This window comes from Geotrypetes seraphini, chromosome 8 (genome assembly GCF_902459505.1).
Source record: "Geotrypetes seraphini chromosome 8, aGeoSer1.1, whole genome shotgun sequence".
Classification (NCBI taxonomy): Eukaryota; Metazoa; Chordata; class Amphibia; order Gymnophiona; family Dermophiidae; genus Geotrypetes; species Geotrypetes seraphini.
This window is the reverse complement of record NC_047091.1, coordinates 45,653,140-45,670,411: the sequence shown is the minus strand read 5'-3', so window position 1 is coordinate 45,670,411 and position 17,272 is coordinate 45,653,140. Positions and strand designations below refer to the sequence as shown.

At 48.0% G+C, this 17,272-nt stretch overlaps 1 protein-coding gene across 1 annotated transcript in view; it reads left to right on the top strand.

The window, feature by feature from the left end:
* The window catches only part of LOC117366161 (peptidoglycan-recognition protein SC2-like), a 129,376-nt gene that overhangs the window by 95,574 nt on the left and 16,530 nt on the right, over positions 1-17,272 (top strand). Inside the window, exon 4 of the mRNA XM_033957332.1 lies at positions 1,280-1,398. Coding sequence (XP_033813223.1) covers positions 1,280-1,398 — 119 coding nt within the window. The remainder of the gene's footprint in view (positions 1-1,279; positions 1,399-17,272) is intronic.

Here is a 17,272-nt window from a genome sequence, read left to right as displayed (position 1 = left end):
TGCAAGATAATTCCAGTTTGGAGAGATCTGTGGGGAAAGGCATCCCAGAGTAGACTGGGACTTTATGTCAGAAGGGATAGGATTACTTTGAGCCCAAAGGACTTGTCATTTTGAAAGAGAGCACAGACACTGATAAACGACATGTGTGGAGTACTACAGTGTTTAATTAATGATGTACAATCTCAGGAGAGAAAGACTACTTTAAACATAAGAACATAAGAACATAAGCAGTGCCTCCGCCGGTCCAGACCATAGTTCCATCCTGCCCGGCAGTCCGCTCCCGCGGCGGCCCAAACAGGTCACGACCTGTCTGAATCACCAGAAGGGGCTCCCTTGCCACCTTGGTTTCTCATTGAAGTCCTATCTTCCCATCGTAGTCCTAACCCTCCGGTCTTGCACATGCACGACCTGTTGGGTTTCTATACTTATTACCTGGTTAGCTTTCTATACTTGTGTTACATCCCAGCTCCTCCCTCAGTATCCCACGATCCCTTTATCCCTCAGGAATCCATCCAATCCCTGTTTGAATCCCTGTACCGTACTCTGCCTGATCACTTCCTCCGGTAGCGCATTCCAAGTGTCCACGACCCTTTGGGTGAAAAAAAACTTCCTTGCATTTGTTTTGAACCTATTGTGGATGTATTAACCTAGGAGATTGTGGATGTATTAACCTAGGCCCAAGCGTGAGCGACTGCTTTTCCTGTACACGCTTGGGCATAGATTAATATAGCCACAATCTCCTTGCATAGATCTGTTCGGGACTGCTGAGGAAGACACTTAGGTTGAAATACGAACCGTGTTAAGTCCTTTTCTATGTCTAAAGTTGTGGATGATATTCATTGTTTCAAGTTGTGGATTATCATTTTAAATAAAGTCGGTATCAGTGACATCAACCTCTATAGCCTCTTTAGTTTTCTACTGTGCAACTAGGACACCCCCTCCTTACATATGCAAATCTATCATGCATATTCATTAGATATATCCTGATGTTTAGTAGTGCTATAGAAATTAGTAGTAGTAAAAGCATAACCATTTATAGACTTCCAAGACCGGAAGTGAATGTCACTGTTATCATAACTTCTTGATAAGACATGCATTCATCTTTTACTGCTCCCTCTCTCCTCATTCTTTGTCTGGTCTCTCTCATCCAATCCCATTTCTGTCCTTTACTGGTGCTCAATCCAGGTGACAAGTCAAGAAGTAGGAAATAAGAAAAATAATTCCCATCATACTGCCTTACTGAAGCATCAGTAAAATTCCCCACTGTTTCTTTTTACAGTTTCATGATTGGTGAAGATGGCAACGTCTATGAAGCACAAGGCTGGCACAGACACGGAATCCATGCCCCAAAATACAATAGGAATTCCCTTGGGTTAGCTTTCATCGGCAACTTTCAAGGTAAGCTAATTTCTGTTTTACTTCACTCCAAGTAGTGAGGGAACGGAGCAGAGGCGTTACCCTTTCTTCTGCATTTATCCAAAGAGATGCAAGCAGGGAAAGACACTCACCAACTAGTCTGATCCTGATTTCCTGGCAGAAACCCTCCTAACTCTTTTGTATGCTAATCTAGTAGAGTCAGTAAATCAAGCTAAAATATCAGGTCAATAATCAGAATTTGTTTTAAATGTTGGCCTCAACATTTAAATGATCCGTGTATATTCAGCGCCCTTTCCATAAAAGCAGTAGTGTTGACTCTACTCATTTAGAAGTAACTTTTGCTCGTTATACAAATAACAATATTCAGCCACTCACTAGAGTTAATTTTTGCTGTCCTCACTTTATCTGCGTTGTTGTAGCACTTATTATCCCAGGACAAGCAGGCAGCATATTCTCTACATGTGGGTGACGTCATCCACGGAGCCCCGACGCGGACAGCTTTTCAAGCAAACTTGATTGAAGATTTCAAGTTTGCTGGTGCTGCACCACACATGTGTGTGCCTTCCCGCTCCACTAGAGGGCTCATCCCCTCCTCGTGGTCTTCAGTTCTTAGTTTTCCGCGGAGCCAGAAAGCCCTGTCGTTTTTTCTCTCCGTGTTCAGTGCCTTTCTAGCATCGCGGCTTCTTTGGGTTTTTTCTCGGGAGTCGCTGTGTGGTTTTTCGTCTTTGATTTTGTTGTTTTGTTGCTTTTACCGATCATAGTTTGGCGTCCGGGGGTTTCCGGTTTGCCGTGGCCACTCAGCCTCGATCGGCCGTGGACGTTTTCTCTATGTCCTGGCCTCTTACCGGGTTTAAAAAGTGCACCCAGTGCGGTCGTCGCATCGTTGGTGCATTTTGTGCCTAGGGGTGGACCATCCTACCGATTCTTGCCCCTGGTGTGCCACTTTCCAGAAACGTGCCCTGCGTCGTCGACGGGCCCACATGGCTGAGTTGTTTGCTGTGGAGCAGGCCCCGGTCTCGGCCTCGATGTCAGCCCCGGCCTTGATGTCGGCCTCTAAGACCTCAGCCCCAACTAAGCAGGCCTCGGCCTCGAAGAGCTCCGCCTCGTCCTCGAGGGCGTCGGCATCGGGTAAGTCCCCTCTTCTTTCTTCAGGGTCTGCGCCAGCGAGGAAGCCAACCTCGGAGTCTCCGGCCATCTATGGTGGGAGTGCTCTTCCTCCGGCCTCGTCGAAACAGTCTAAGCCCTCCTAGCGTGCTTCCGCTTCAAGGGAATACTCATCCTCGAGGTCGCCCTCGGTGGAATGCACTGCTGTGCCTGACTTGCCCGCTGTGGTTTCGGTGTCAGGGTTCCAGGATATGCTTCGGGCCTTGATATCCTCGGAACTTTCCTCGACTTTGGCCCACATGACTCCGGCCTCGACCTCGCGAGCGATGGACCAGCCTGAGCATCGCATCGAGGCCCCTCAGGGCAAGGTGCGACGGTCGAGGCATCTTTCCTCTTCAGATTCTTCGCCCCAGACCTCGAGGCGTTTCTCGCCTTCAGACCGCCCGAAGTCGAAGCGCCGGTCGGAGCATGCCTCGACCCCGTCTCGCCACTTGGCAAAGCGACCCCGGGACTCCCCTCCGAGGCGGGGCAGGTCCCCGGGCATTCGCTCTACCGTGGTTCTCTGGGCCTCTGAGTTGTCCTTGTCCAACCCTCGGTTGTTCAAGTCGCCGCTCCAGGAGGCCCCGGTTTCGGGTAGGTCCCCTTATTTTTCCCGAGGCGTCTCTCCTCGACGCCAGGGGGCCTCGGTGCCTCGGACCCCAGGGTCCTCGCCTCGGGTGTCCTCGAGGCACCAGCGGTCCTCGACCCAGCCGCGTTCCTTTAGTGGAGCGTCCTGGGGCTCGGGGCAGGGGGACACTGATCTGCCTCTGCATTACTCTAGGGAGGCTTCGTCCTTCTCGGCAGCGCCTCAGTCTCGTTCGACCACCCCCCATGAGGGTCGGTCGGATAATCGTCCGTCCTCTTTCATGCGGTTCGTGCAGGACATGGGGAGGGCGCTCCACCTCGACCTCCAGTCCGACTCTAAATATACAAAGGAGTTCTTGGAGAAGTTGGACCAGCCTTGTCCTCCTCGAGAGTACCTGTGGCTCCCCGGTGCTGCGCCAGGCTTTCATCCGGAATTTGGAAACCCCCCATGCGGTCCCGGCCATTCCATCCAAAATGGAGTCGAAGTACAGGACTGTCCCTTGCCCGGGGTTTGAGAAGGCGCAACTTTCCCACCAGTCCTTGCTGGTGGAGTCTTCCCTGAAGAAGTCTCACCCCTCCCGGGTCTCTGCAACGGTCCCGCCTGGCCGGGAGGGGAGGACGATGGACAAATTTGGCAGGCGTCTCTACCAAAATTCTATGATGGCCAATCGGGTCTTGAACTATAACTTCACCTTTACCTCGTACCTTAAGGTTCTGATCAAGTCCTTGCCCTCCTTTCAGGGTTACTTGCCCGCCTCCCGTCAGGCGGATTTTGGGCGCCTGGTGGACTCCCTTTCGCAGCTTCGTGTGCACCTGTTCCATGCGGCTTATGATGCTTTTGAACTGTCCTCCCGGGTCTCCGTCTTTGCGGTAGCTATGCGCCGTTTGGCGTGGCTCCACATTGTGGACATGGACCCTAACCTCCAGGATTGTCTGGCCAATCTTCCCTGTTTGGGGAATGAACTTTTTGACAACTCGATCGAGGCAGCCACCAAGCGCCTCTCGGAGCATGAGTGATCCTTTGCTTCTTTGGTGCAGCCCAAGCTGAAGCCCACTCCCCTAAGGCTTATCAGCTGCTGGCCTGGCGATACCCACCAAAGTCTACCCTGGCTTTTTCTTGCCCGCCTCCTCGCTGCCAGCAGCAGCAGCGGGCTCCTCCCAAGCCTCAGGCCCCTGCGGTGTCTAAGCCCGCACCGTCTTTTTGATGGGCTGAGCAGATGGGGGTTGGCCCCCTCCACGCTGGATGCCCCTCTTCCTATCAGGGGCCATCTCGGGGCCTTCTACCCGAGTTGGACCCGCATAACCTCGGACGCTTGGGTCCTCACCGTTATCAGAGAGGGGTATTCACTGAACTTCTGGGAGTTACCACCAGACAGTCCTCCCGGCGGGTCTCTTTCGAATTATGCACAGCTTCCCTTGCTCTTTCTGGAGGCTCAGGTTCTCCTTCACCTTCGAGCGATGGAGGAGGTTCCCCCTTGTCAGCGGGGGTGGGGGTTTTACTCCTGGTACTTCCTGGTCCCCAAAAAGACCGGGGACCTCCAGCCTATCCTGGACCTCAAGAAAGCTTAAAAAATTTCTTGTTCGGGAGAAGTTCCGGATGCTCTCGCTTCCCGTTCTGTATCCCTTGCTGGGCGAGGGGGACTGGTTATGTTCCCTCGATCTGAAGGAAGCTTGCACTCACGTTCTGGTGCATCCAGCTTGTCGCCGGTTCCTTCGCTTTCAGGTGGGAGACCTGCATCTTCAATACAGGGTCTTCCCGTTCAGGCTGGCTTCATCCCCACGAGCCTTCACGAAGTGTCTTGTGGTGGTGGCTGCGGCCCTGCGGTCGCAGGAACTCCAGGTCTTCCCGTACCTCGACGACTGGTTGATCAAAGCCCCGTCGAGGGAGGGGGTTATTTCAGCAATCCGTCGGACTATTATATTCCTTCAGAGTCTGGGGTTCGAGGTAAACTTCCCAAAGTCCCAGTTGTGTCCCTCTCAATCTCTACAGTTCATCGGGGCCGTGCTGGACACAGTTCACCTCCGGTCGTTCCTGCCTCCTGCTCGGCAGGCCACACTTGTGCAGCTGAGCCGGCAGGTTTCCCTGCGGACTTCAGTCTCGGCCAAGCAGATGATGGTCCTCTTGGGACACATGGCCTCCATCGTGCATGTCACGCCATTCGCGAGGCTGCATCTGAGGGTCCCTCAGTGGACTCTGGCCTCTCAGTGGCGACAGGATCCCGCTTCTCATCTCATTGCGGTGACTCCTTCCTTAACACGATCGCTGCATTGGTGGATCAACTCTTCCAATCTTTCCAGAGGCTTGCTCTTTCTCGCTCCTCCGCATCACAAGGTCCTGACGACGGACTCTTCGGCGTATGCTTGGGGGGCACATCTAGACGGGCTGCGTACACGGGGCCTTTGGTCGAGTGCGAACCTTCATTGCCACATCAACTTGTTGGAGCTTCGGGCCATTTACAATTCCATGGTGGCCTTCCGCCATTTGCTTCGGGATCAGGTGGTCCTGGTATGCACGAACAACCAGGTGGCAATGTATTACGTCAACAAGCAGGTGGGTACGGGTTCTCTGTCTCTCTGCAAGGAGGCTCTTCGCCTTTGGAATTGGGCGTTCTTCGTGCGGTCTACATCCAGGGCGAACACAACTGCCTGGCGGACAAGTTAAGTCGCCTCCTGCAGCCGCACGAATGGTCTCTCCATTCCCAGACTGCGTCAGGTGTTTCTTTGGTGGGGGACTTCGCAGATAGATCTCTTCACCTCGCCCCTCAATCACAAGTTGCCTCTTTTCTGCTCCAGGGTGTCTCGAGGCTGATGCATTCCTCTTGGATTGGAAGGGCAGGTTCCTGTATGCGTTTCCTCCCTTTCCGCTGATTCTGAGGACGCTTGTCCATCTCAAGTTGACACACGCCACCATGATTCTGATCGCTCCTCAGTGGCCTTGACAGCCGTGGTTTTCCCTGCTTCTTCAACTCAGTATCAGGGATCCTCTGCTTCTGCCTTTGTTTCGTTCTCTGCTGTCTCAGAGTCAGGGTTCGCTGTTACATCCCAATCTGCAGTCTCTGCATCTGACGGCTTGGTTCCTTTCCACCTGATTCCTTCCCTTGAGTTTTCCCAGTCGGTGAGGGATGTTCTGGAAGCTTCTAGGAAAGCTTCCACTAGGCAGTGTTATGCTCAGAAGTGGACTAGATTTGCCACGTGGTGTGCTTCGAATCGGGTGGAACCCTCGTCTGCTTCTTTATCATCGGTTTTGGATTATTTGCTTCATTTGTCTAGGTCTGGCCTCAAGACCAATTCTGTTCATTTACATCTTAGTGCGATTGCCGCCTTTCATCGGCAGCTTGATGGGAAATTGCTCTCTGTCCACCCCTTGGTTTCTCGTTTCATGCGGGGTCTCTTGAATGTTCATCCTCCTCTCAAGCCTCCCCCTGTGGTTTGGGATCTTAATGTGGTTCTCGCTCAATTGATGAAACCCCCCTTTGAGCCCATGGATAAAGCTCATCTGAAGTTCCTTTCTTGGAAGGTGATCTTCCTGCTTGCCCTCACGTCTGCTCGCAGAGTTAGTGAGCTGCAGGCTTTGGTTGTGGACCCACCTTTTACTGTTTTTCATCATGACAAGGTGGTCCTGCATACTCATCCCAAGTTCTTGCCTAAGGTGGTGTCAGATTTCCACCTTAATCAGTCTATTGTTCTTCCAGTGTTTTTCCGAAGCCCCACTCTCATCCTGGGGAGGTGGCGCTTCATACTCTTGACTGTAAGAGGGCGTTGGTGTTCTATCTCCAACACACCCAGTCTCATCGGAAGGTTCCTCAGTTGTTCTTGTCTTTTGATCCTAATCGGTTGGGACGTCCCGTTTCCAAGCGCACCTTGTCCAGCTGGTTGGCTGCTTGTATTTCCTTCTGCTATGCTCAGGCTGGTCTCTCGCTGCATGGTCGGGTCACGGGACATAAAGTCCGAGCGATGGTGGCTTCTGTCGCTTTCCTCAGGTCCACGCCAATTGAGGAGATCTGCAAGGCTGCCATTTGGTCTTCGATTCATACCTTCACCTCTCACTACTGTCTGGATACTTTGTCCAGGAGCGACGGCCGGTTTGGCCAGTCGGTTTTGCGTAATCTGTTTTCCTAAATTGCCAACTTCCCTCCGTCCCTTTTTTGGTTAGCTTGGAGGTCACCCACATGTAGAGAATATGCTGCCTGCATAATGCACAGTTACTTACCGTAACAGGTGTTATCCAGGGACAGCAGGCAGATATTCTCGCAACCCTCCCACCTCCCTGGGGTTGGCTTCTTTGCTAGCTATCTGAACTGAAGACCACGAGGAGGGGATGCACCCTCTAGTGGAGCGGGAAGGCACACACATGCGTGGTACAGCACCAGTAAACTTGAAATCTTCAATCAAGTTTGCTTGAAAAGCTGTCCGCGTCGGGGCTCCGTGAATGACGTCACCCACATGTAGAGAATATCTGCCTGCTGTCCCCTGTGCTTTTGGGAAGCCCTGGTTATGATTTACATGTGTAAATACAAGCATTTACATATGTATATCACTTACACATGTAAAACCTGATTTCAGAAAGCCAGCATTTACATACAGACCTGTCAAGTCTCCCACTTTCAGCGGGAGACTCCTGCATTTTTGGGTCATCTCCCGCCCTCCCTCCGATATGCCAGGATTTCCCAATGAGTTGCTTCCCCATTCCACAGTTGCAGGAAAGGGCTTCATAAAAAGTAATTTTCTGTTGCCGCTGGCTACTAATTAGCTCTGTCAGGCGCGACGGGATGGATAGGGCTGGGAAGAGCAATGGGTGTGTCAGGCAGAGCAATGGGTAGACTGGGGCAGAGTGATGGGTACGGCAGAATGGGCTGGGGCCAACCCTGAATCTTCCACTGAGTGGTCGGCCCCCTTGGCAGCTCTGTACATATGTTTCTCCAAAGATAAGCATGAGATATGCAGGCATACTTGAAGGTGAAGTCCTCTGACTGAGCCTGAGTGCCAGTGCTCTTCCCTAGCTAGATAAGCTTTAAAGCTTAATGGGCATGTGCAGGAGTCCCAACATCTACAGCCCCTCCCCTCAGCCTGTCTGTTTTTTCTTCGACCGCTCCTGACAGGTTGCAGCTCTCCCCTCTGTTCTCGAAAAAATATATATAAATATAAGATTTATAATTTTTTAAACATTTACTTACCTCCCCTTAGTTAGTTTAAAAAAAAAAAAAAAGAGAGGGCAAGAAACTTAGAGCAAATAGCTCTTCACAGAAAAAAAGGAGGAAAACAAGAGGAGACAGACGAGTCCACAGAACTGAAGAGGACTTAAAGGTAACAAAGTCCCCAGCAGCATCAAACGCCGGCAAAATTTTCTTCTGCAGAGCTCCAGTTCTTACAGGTAGGCGCTAGGACCGAAAGGCTGCTTTTCGGCGGCTGAAAATCCACGATGGACAGCGATTCTCACACAGAGGCTGCTCACGCCGGATCATTGAAGAAATCATCCAGGCCACAGTCTTTGTCTCTTGCTCCCTCCCCCCAGGGCCCCGTCTCAGTACCACGAGGGGAGGGAAACCAACTGGCACAGATGCCACTAGAAAAGAAATAACCGACGGATTTGGCAGGCCAACATAAGAAAGCCCTAGCAGTGAAACGCAGCACCACTCCTTCACCTCCGGCAGCGACAGTAACAACATGGGGCTCGACTGTGGAAAAGGAAGCAGCTTTTGAAACCACAGTGGCTACGGTGAAGGATCTCACGGGCTCAGTCTCGGCCTCAAGGTCCTCTCCTGGCCAGAAACAGAAAACTCCTTTGCATACAGGTAATCCTTCTAAGCTTGGTAAAAGTCATTCTAAGTCCATATGGGGAGCTTCCCCAACTTCTCCCCCTCATGACCATATTCCTGCTAAGCACCCCTCTCTCTGCCTACTCTTCAACAGGACTCAGACTCTAATCAAACGGTCTCCAATTTTTTTCTTGCTTCTTCAATGTTTTATGCAGGAAAATTCAGCTTTCTCCTCCAAATCCTCCAGTTCTGGAGCCCCAGCAGTGCTCATCCTATGTGGACCATTTTTCCTCAGAGGATCCTCTGCTTTCGGGCCCTTTAGCACAATCTACAGATATAACCTGGGAACACTGTACCCCTCTGTGTTTCTCACCAATGCAAGGGGCACCATCACCTCCAGACTGGCATTTTTGGAGGCCATGCCAAGTTCAGATCCTGATCAATCATCTCATCCCAGCCAGTATGCCTCCAGTAAAGGAACTGGTTTCCTTACCAGTACATCAAGTTCTACAAGACCTCCAGTTATCTAATTGGCAAAACCCTCTATTATTTTCTACAGTCTCCAAGCACTTGGAGTTGAAGTATAAGGTCCAGAAGGCACCTGGTCACAACCTTCAACAACTTTCTCATCACTCAGTGGTATTGGACTCGGCTCTTAAAAAGACTAAGATGTCTAAATCACCATTAAGTGCATCCCCTGGAAAGGATCTCCGTTTCCTCGACTCCATAGGTCACAAAGTATATCAGGAATCTATGCTTTCATCCAAGATCATTGCACACTAACTACAAATTCTTCATTTTCAAAATTCTATTCTGCAACAGCTAGAGGCCGCTTCCCCAGAAACCATGCCCGCCCTTCTCATTGCCCTTCAAGAATCCACTTATCGGCGCTAGAGAGCCCGATGAAGATGGAGGCTTGAGTCACGAGCTCCCGCCACTAGCTCCGCTATTATAAACATATCACTCTTTATATCAGCACAAACTGCCGATTCTTTGCGCGTCTGCGATGCCTCTCCCCAAGCAGGGTAAGATTGAGGCTGCCTTTGCCGGCACTTCGGGTGCCAAACGACAAAAACAGGATCCCCCGACGCCCACGAAAAGCGAGTCAAGCAGGCCACGTGTTGATCCAGAACAAACAATTTCAGATCAATTGCAGCAGATCTCCAATATGATGTCGGAAAGTAAGGATGACATAAAAGATATTAAATATGAGATTATGAATCTCACCGAAAAGATTTTGGCAATGGACGCTAAAATGATTGCGCTGGAGCGAAAAACTCAATTAATAGATGAAGTCGCCACAAATCAAAAAACGGATCGGAGAGCCATACATGCCCTGGAAGCCCAACTGGAAGATCTGGGTAATCGTGGGCGTCGTCAGAACCTACGTCTTAGTGGCTTGAATGAAGGTGTTGAAGGCTCAGATGCCTGTAAGTTTCTTGAAGAATGGCTTCCCAAAGTTCTTTCCCTTACGTTCACCAGGCCTTTGGAGGTGGAGAGAGCTCATAGGGTGCCAACAAAGTCACAAAACGGTTCTCAGAGAGCGAGACCGATAGTGATGAAGCTGCTTCGTTTCCCCACGTGGCGGCGATCCTGGAAAAAATGCGATCGCTTCATAAGATCGAGTGGCAAGGCCAGACCATTTACATATCGGCGGATTTTACAAAAGCTACAGCCGACAAGCGGCGAAGATTTCTTGCTTTCCGTCCTCGTCTCAGGGCTTTGGAAGCCCGATTTGGTCTCCTATCGCCGGCCCGCTTCAAAATTACTTTTCAAAACAAAACTAAAACATACACCGAGCCGGATGAGGTGGAGCATTTTCTCAAGGAGCAAGAAGCATTACTCCGCATGGAAACGTGACTATATTCCTCTGCTCATTCCTCTTTAGAGGTTGCTAATATTAATATGCACTAATATTGATTTTGAGTGATATGTTTTCTCCGTCACAGATTCTGTGTTTCAACAATGTTTTATCTGCGGGGTTGGTGGGGGAGGGAGTTGGCTCGAGGCCTCCATGTTGTGGTGCCTCTCCCCCTCCGCAGGCCCTTGGGGCGCCGGTTGGGCGGGCTGATTGCAAGGCTTCTGTCTTGCGGGATGAGGGGAGTTTGGATGTTTGTAGGGAGGGTGGGGGGGTGTATGCATGTGTGCGTGTGTGGGGTTTGTTTCTTTTTTATGCAGAGCATGGCAGTTATGATCTGGCTTTATATATACAGTATATGGTGTAATGTATACTCGCGCAGTTCCATTTTTCCTTCTGTCATTGTTTCCCTAATAGTTCCTGATGGCTTTCTGTAATGTGTTATCTCTAAACATTAGAGGTCTAAATCATCCTATCAAGAGAAAAAGGGCACTTATGTATTGTAAACATCATTCAGCTCAGGTAGTCTTTCTGCAAGAAACTAAATTGAATTCAATTGAATCAGCTAAATTAAAACGTGACTGGGTCTCTCAGTGCTTCTTCTCTCCCGCAGTGAATTCTAAGGGAGGGGTGGCTATATTATTATCCAAACATCTTAATTACTCTATTGTGCATTCTTCCTATGATTCGCAGGGTCGGTGGGTCACAGTTACACTGGAAATTAATGCTGTCCGATATACTTTCTTTACAGTTTATGGCCCAAATGTCCCCAATACTGAATTTTTTAGAACTTTAGCTAAAGAATTGGCAGCTATATCCACTGATTATTATATCATGGGGGGGGGATTGGAATATAGTTCTTGATGCTCATCTTGATCGTAGATCCCAATCATCTTATCGCCCTCCCCCTACGTTACCGATATTAACACACCTTATCCACTCATCTGGACTGATTGATGTCTGGCATCTCTACCACCCGAAAGGTCTTGAATATACTTTTTGGTCCGCACCTCATGCTTCTGCCATGCGGTTGGACTACTTTCTTCTGTCTCAATCTCTATTATCTCCACTTCTATTATCTCTTGCCCTCTCACTGATCATTCAGCGGTTTTTGTCTCTTTTTCTCTGTCTGCTCCTCCGTCGCCTACCTGGCGTCTAAAAACTGCTCTACTAGCGGATAAAGACTTTATACATCAGGTTGAAGAATGGACGGAAGAATATTTTGCACATAATGATACCCAGGAATTGGCATTTCAAACTGTTTGAGATGCCTATAAAGCTTATCTGAGAGGGAGAATCATAGCTTACTCGGCCCATCTAAATAAAAAAAGAAAATGTGAGCTCACTGACTTAGAAACTCAAATAAAAATGCTAGAGACAGAGTATCATCTGTTTCCATCCACTCCAGTTTTGATTCGGCTACGTAAGCTTAAATTTCAATATAACTCCATCCTTTCTGAACGAGCTGGGGTCTTACTGGTACAAGAAGGGGCTCTTTATTATGAGCATCGTAATAAAGCGGGGACGCTGCTGGCCAATTACCTCAAACAGAAAAAGAGAGCTGGGGACATTAAAGCTCTTAAATCGGCTGGATCTATTATCACAGATCCTACTGAAATAACCAATCATTTTAAATCCTTTTATGAGCACTTATACACCTTGGGGGTGGATCCTGCTGAAGTAGACTTTGATGATTTCTTCAAAGATATGACCCCTCCTATATTGCCATCTAAATTGCTGGATAACCTTAACAAACCAATCTCTGAAGTAGAGATAGGTGAGGCCATTGATGGTCTGAAATCTGGTAAGGCGCCAGGGGGAGATGGATTATCCCTGGGCTTTTATAAGGTCTTTCGGAAGATTATTCTCCCCAAATTATTTACATTATACTCAGATTTCTTGGCTAATGCTACTAGTGGAGGCACTTTTGTTGAAGCAGATATAGTAGTGTTTCCCAAGCCTGGACGTGACCCCATGCTCCCGAAAAACTATAGACCCATATCATTACTCAATTATGATTGTAAAATCTATGCGAAACTTCTTGCAGACAGACTTGCTAAAGCTCTCCCTCTACTTATCCATCCTACTCAATGTGGTTTTGTAAAAAGTCGCCTGACGGCGGATAACTCTAGAGTTTTCTGTCATGTCCTGCAGGCGGCTCGTAATATTTCCACTCCGACATGCGTGATGTCATTAGACGCAGAAAAAGCTTTCGACTATGTGGAGTGGAAATACTTATTCTATACTTTAAGGTGGTTCCAATTGGGACAGGTTTTCATAGATATGATTCATATACTTTATGCTAATCCCAGGGCCAGATTGAATGTGGAAGGATATTTGTCTCCATATTTTTCCCTATTTCGGGGAACTAGGCAAGGATGTCCATTGTCCCCTCTCCTATTCAATCTGGCCCTGGAGCCATTGTTGCGCAGATTAGATTCTGATCCTGCCATCACAGGTATACTGGTGGGTCCAACTGAGGTACGTCTGTCGGCTTTTGCTGATGATGTGCTCTTATATGTATCCAATCCAGTTGATTCCCTCCCGGCAATTCTTGATCTTCTTTCCAGATTCGGGCGCCTTTCCGGCTATACCATTAACTGGGATAAGACAGAAGTGTTGCCTTTGAATGTTTATTGTACACAGGATATGATTGCACCATATGGCCTTACCTGGTGTTCCACGACCATTAAATACTTAGGAATTCACTTTTGTAATACCTGGCACGATACGGTGGCTCATAATGTCAAACTCTTACTCTCCAAACTTCAAACACTTTGTCACCAGTGGTCCCCTCTGCATTTAACCTGGTGGGGCAGGTTGGAGACCATTCGAATGATGTTGACCCCCCAAATACTTTATGTGCTTCAAATGTTGCCCTTACCCCTCCCTTCCACCTTGTTTAAACAGATAGACCAGATCATAACTAAATTCTTATGGTCTGGAAAGCCATCCCGTATTGCGTTATCTACCCTTAAGAAACCATGGTCTCAGGGTGGGGTTAACTTTCCTCAGTATAAACGCTATGCTATAGCAGCGATTCTGAGGGGTGCCAGTATATGGTTTTTGCCTCCTACTTGTGCTATTCTGCCTTATTGGGGAATGTTGGAAAATGCACTAGCAAGGCCCTTTACATTGCTTGAAGCCTGCTATTCCAAAACAGTTCCCTGCTTTAACAATTGGACGGTACTACATACCACCCAACAGGCAATCCTTGAATTGGGTCGTACCCTAAAACATCCGATATTTACCAATATCCATTCCTCACTTTGGGGTAACCCTAACATCACTATCAGTTCACATATGGTGCATTGGCCTTCCTGGATCAATACTGGTATATGGTTTATACAGGACATAATGAACAACCATACTTTAATGTCTTTTGCTCAGTTGCAGCTCAAGTATAACCTACCTTCTCATCAGTCCTATAGATATCTCCAACTATGTCACAGTCTGCATGCGGCCTTTGGCCCTGCTCTAGAGCGTTTGCAAAGGGGCTCTTTTCTTATGTCTACTTTGCTGTCCTCCTGGAGTACTAAACCTCATTTGCTGTCTAAGATTTATGATGTTATACAAGGTGCTGATCCAGACGTTCTTCTCCCAGTCCAACGGCAGTGGGCCCACGATCTTCAATGTCATGTCTCTGAGCAACAATGGACTCAGGTGTGGGGTCAATGCAACAGACCCTTGCATTCAGCGTCTCTCAGACAATCATTGTTTTTCGTTCTTCATAAATCGCTGTGGACTCCTATTAAACAACAACGAGTCTCCCCGACATCCTCCAATAGATGCTGGCGATGCGAGACCCATCTGGGAACTTTCCAACATATGCTCTTCGATTGTCCTCTTGTTACTGCATTCTGGACTGAGGTGGGGGACATAGTGGGTCAGGTCCTCTCTTCATCAACGACCCTCTCTTATTGTCAGGTAATACTACGATCCGCCATGCTGGAACCTCCACTCTCCCGATCATATTCTATTCTTTATGACATTCTTCTGGGGTTAGCGATAAAGACTGTCCTCCCCCTTTGGAAATGCAAATCGCCAGTACCTACGAATCAATGGTGGAATATGGTACTTCTGTGTTATAAGTATGAATTATGCTTGGCAGAGTGTAGAGGCTCCCAAGGGACTTTTCATGGTATATGGTCTCCATTGAAACAATACTGTGACTGCACTACTTGAAATGTATACATCCGTATGTATTACACTTATTTGTACTGTTATGATCTATATCATTCCCTGGATGCTTTGCTCTGCTGTTGCTCTTGTTTATTTTTGTTTGTTCTTCTGTTGTCTTATATTTTTCAATAAAATGACTTGACTTTAAAAAAAAAAGAATCCACTTATCATCTTATTAAGACCAACTATGATACCTACGATATTACGTCTTGCACAGCAGTGGTAGCTAGCTGCCAGGCGCTCAGCTTGGCTCAGAGCATCTGATCTTAGAGAAGACTTGCGTGATAGATTGGTGTGGATGCTCCCTGCTTGGGAGACAGTTGGAGACAGTCTGTTTGGAGAAAAGGTGCAAGCTACAGTGTCTCCGCTTAAAGAAGATTCCTCAACCAATAAGGAACTCTCAACACACTCTTCTGAGCACTCTCAACAATTTTGATGTCCTTCCTCTTCTTTTTTTTTATAGAAGAACTTACCATTAGCAATTTTTTCAGCAGTATTATCCACGATGCAGATTTGCTCCTTTCAATCGTCCTGCTCTACAGAGATTGCAGTCTTCTCTTTTCAATCCAAAGCAGCGTTCTAGAGACAGGAAGCAACAGTCTACATCTCAACTTCCTGCTCTAAAATCTACTCCTAGTTTTTGACCATTTGCCAGTAAGGGAGCAGCTAACACACTTCTTTTCAAGGTGGCAGGCCATCACAACGGACCAATGGGTCCTTTGCATAATTACCCAAGGATACTTCCTCAATTTCCTTCTCAGTTCCATACCCTTCCAACCATCATCTCCTTCCAAGGTTCCAAACAATCACATTCCACAACTTGCAGCAGAAGTTTCCCTTCTACTATGCAGTAATGCCATTTAGGAGGTGCCACAAGCTCAGGTGAACCAAGGCTTCTACTCAAGGTTCTTCCTTATCCCCAAGAAGGTGAGAGGTTTCCATCCCATTCTCGACCTCTGACTATTCAATGCCTGCCTCAAGAAGAAAAAGTTCAGAACGATTTCTCTTTCAGCAATTCTACTGTTGCTGAAGCAATATGACTGTTTAGCCATTCTGGACCTCAAAGATGTATACACTCACATTCCAATTCATCCTTCACACTGGCATTTCCTTCATTTTACATTCCTAAGTCAGCATTTCTAATACAAGGTACTGCCCTGTAGCCTTTCATCAGCACCAAAGGTTTTCACAAAGTGCCTAGCTGTGGTAGCAGCATACCTGCAAAAACACCTCATGGTATTTCCTTACCTAGATGACTGGCTCCTAGTAGCTCTTTCCAAATACAATTCAAACCATGGTCCTTAATCTACAGTCTCAGGGTTTCATCATCAATTACCAAAAGTCCAAGCTGACTCCAACTCGCTCCCTCACTTTTATTGGAGTAAGGGCCTATCTTCCTCGGGCAGTCCATCATCACTCTAGCAGATCACTTCAGGTGATCTCCAGCCTTATCAGCTCATTTTATGACTGTTGGGTCATATGGCAGCCTCAATAGCTCTGATGCCAAATGCAAGACTACACATGAGACGATTACATTGGCACCTAAAGTTACACTGGAATCAACAGAACCATTCTTTTACTAGGTTAGGCTTCCCTTCTTTGGTGGATTCACTCTCCATCCCTACAAGAAGGCTTTCCTTTTCAATCTCAGTCTCCTCATAATAACGACGGATGCATCAATTCAGGGGTGGGGAACGCATCTCAATCAATTGCGAACTCAGGGGAATGGTCCATAAGCAAACGATCCTTGCACAACAACCATTTGGAACTACATGCAATATATTATGCTCTTCAAGGTTTCCACCATTGGATTTTCAACAAGTGCATTCTCATTCAAACAGACAATCAAGTAACGATGTTCCACGTCAACAAACAGGGAGGTTCAGGAACTCTTCCTCTCTGCAGAGAAGCCTATGGACTAATGCGCTGAAAGTACGGGTCCATCTACAAACAGCATATATTCCACAAAAACACAATATCCTCGAAGACTCTCTAAGCAGGAAGCTCAACCCTCATGAGTAGTCTCTCCACCCTTCTATTCTGCAACAAATATTTCATCACAGGGGAACTCTCACAGTGGATCTCTTTGCATCCCAAGAAAATGCCAAATGCAGCAAGTTTTGCTCCCTTCGACCAGTTGCTCAAGCCATAGCAAGGGATGCTTTCTCCATTCATTGGGCGCACAACCTACTCTATGCTTTCTCGCTGATTCTTCTCATTTCCAAGGTACTACAGAAAGTTTCCATGGACAAGGCTCATATCATACGCAAGGATGCTATCTTTTCTGCGTAATGAAGTATGATTGAAGGTACAGTGATGGATTGGCGCAGTGCACCGGATCTTGGGTCTTGCTGTATATGATAACACTTTT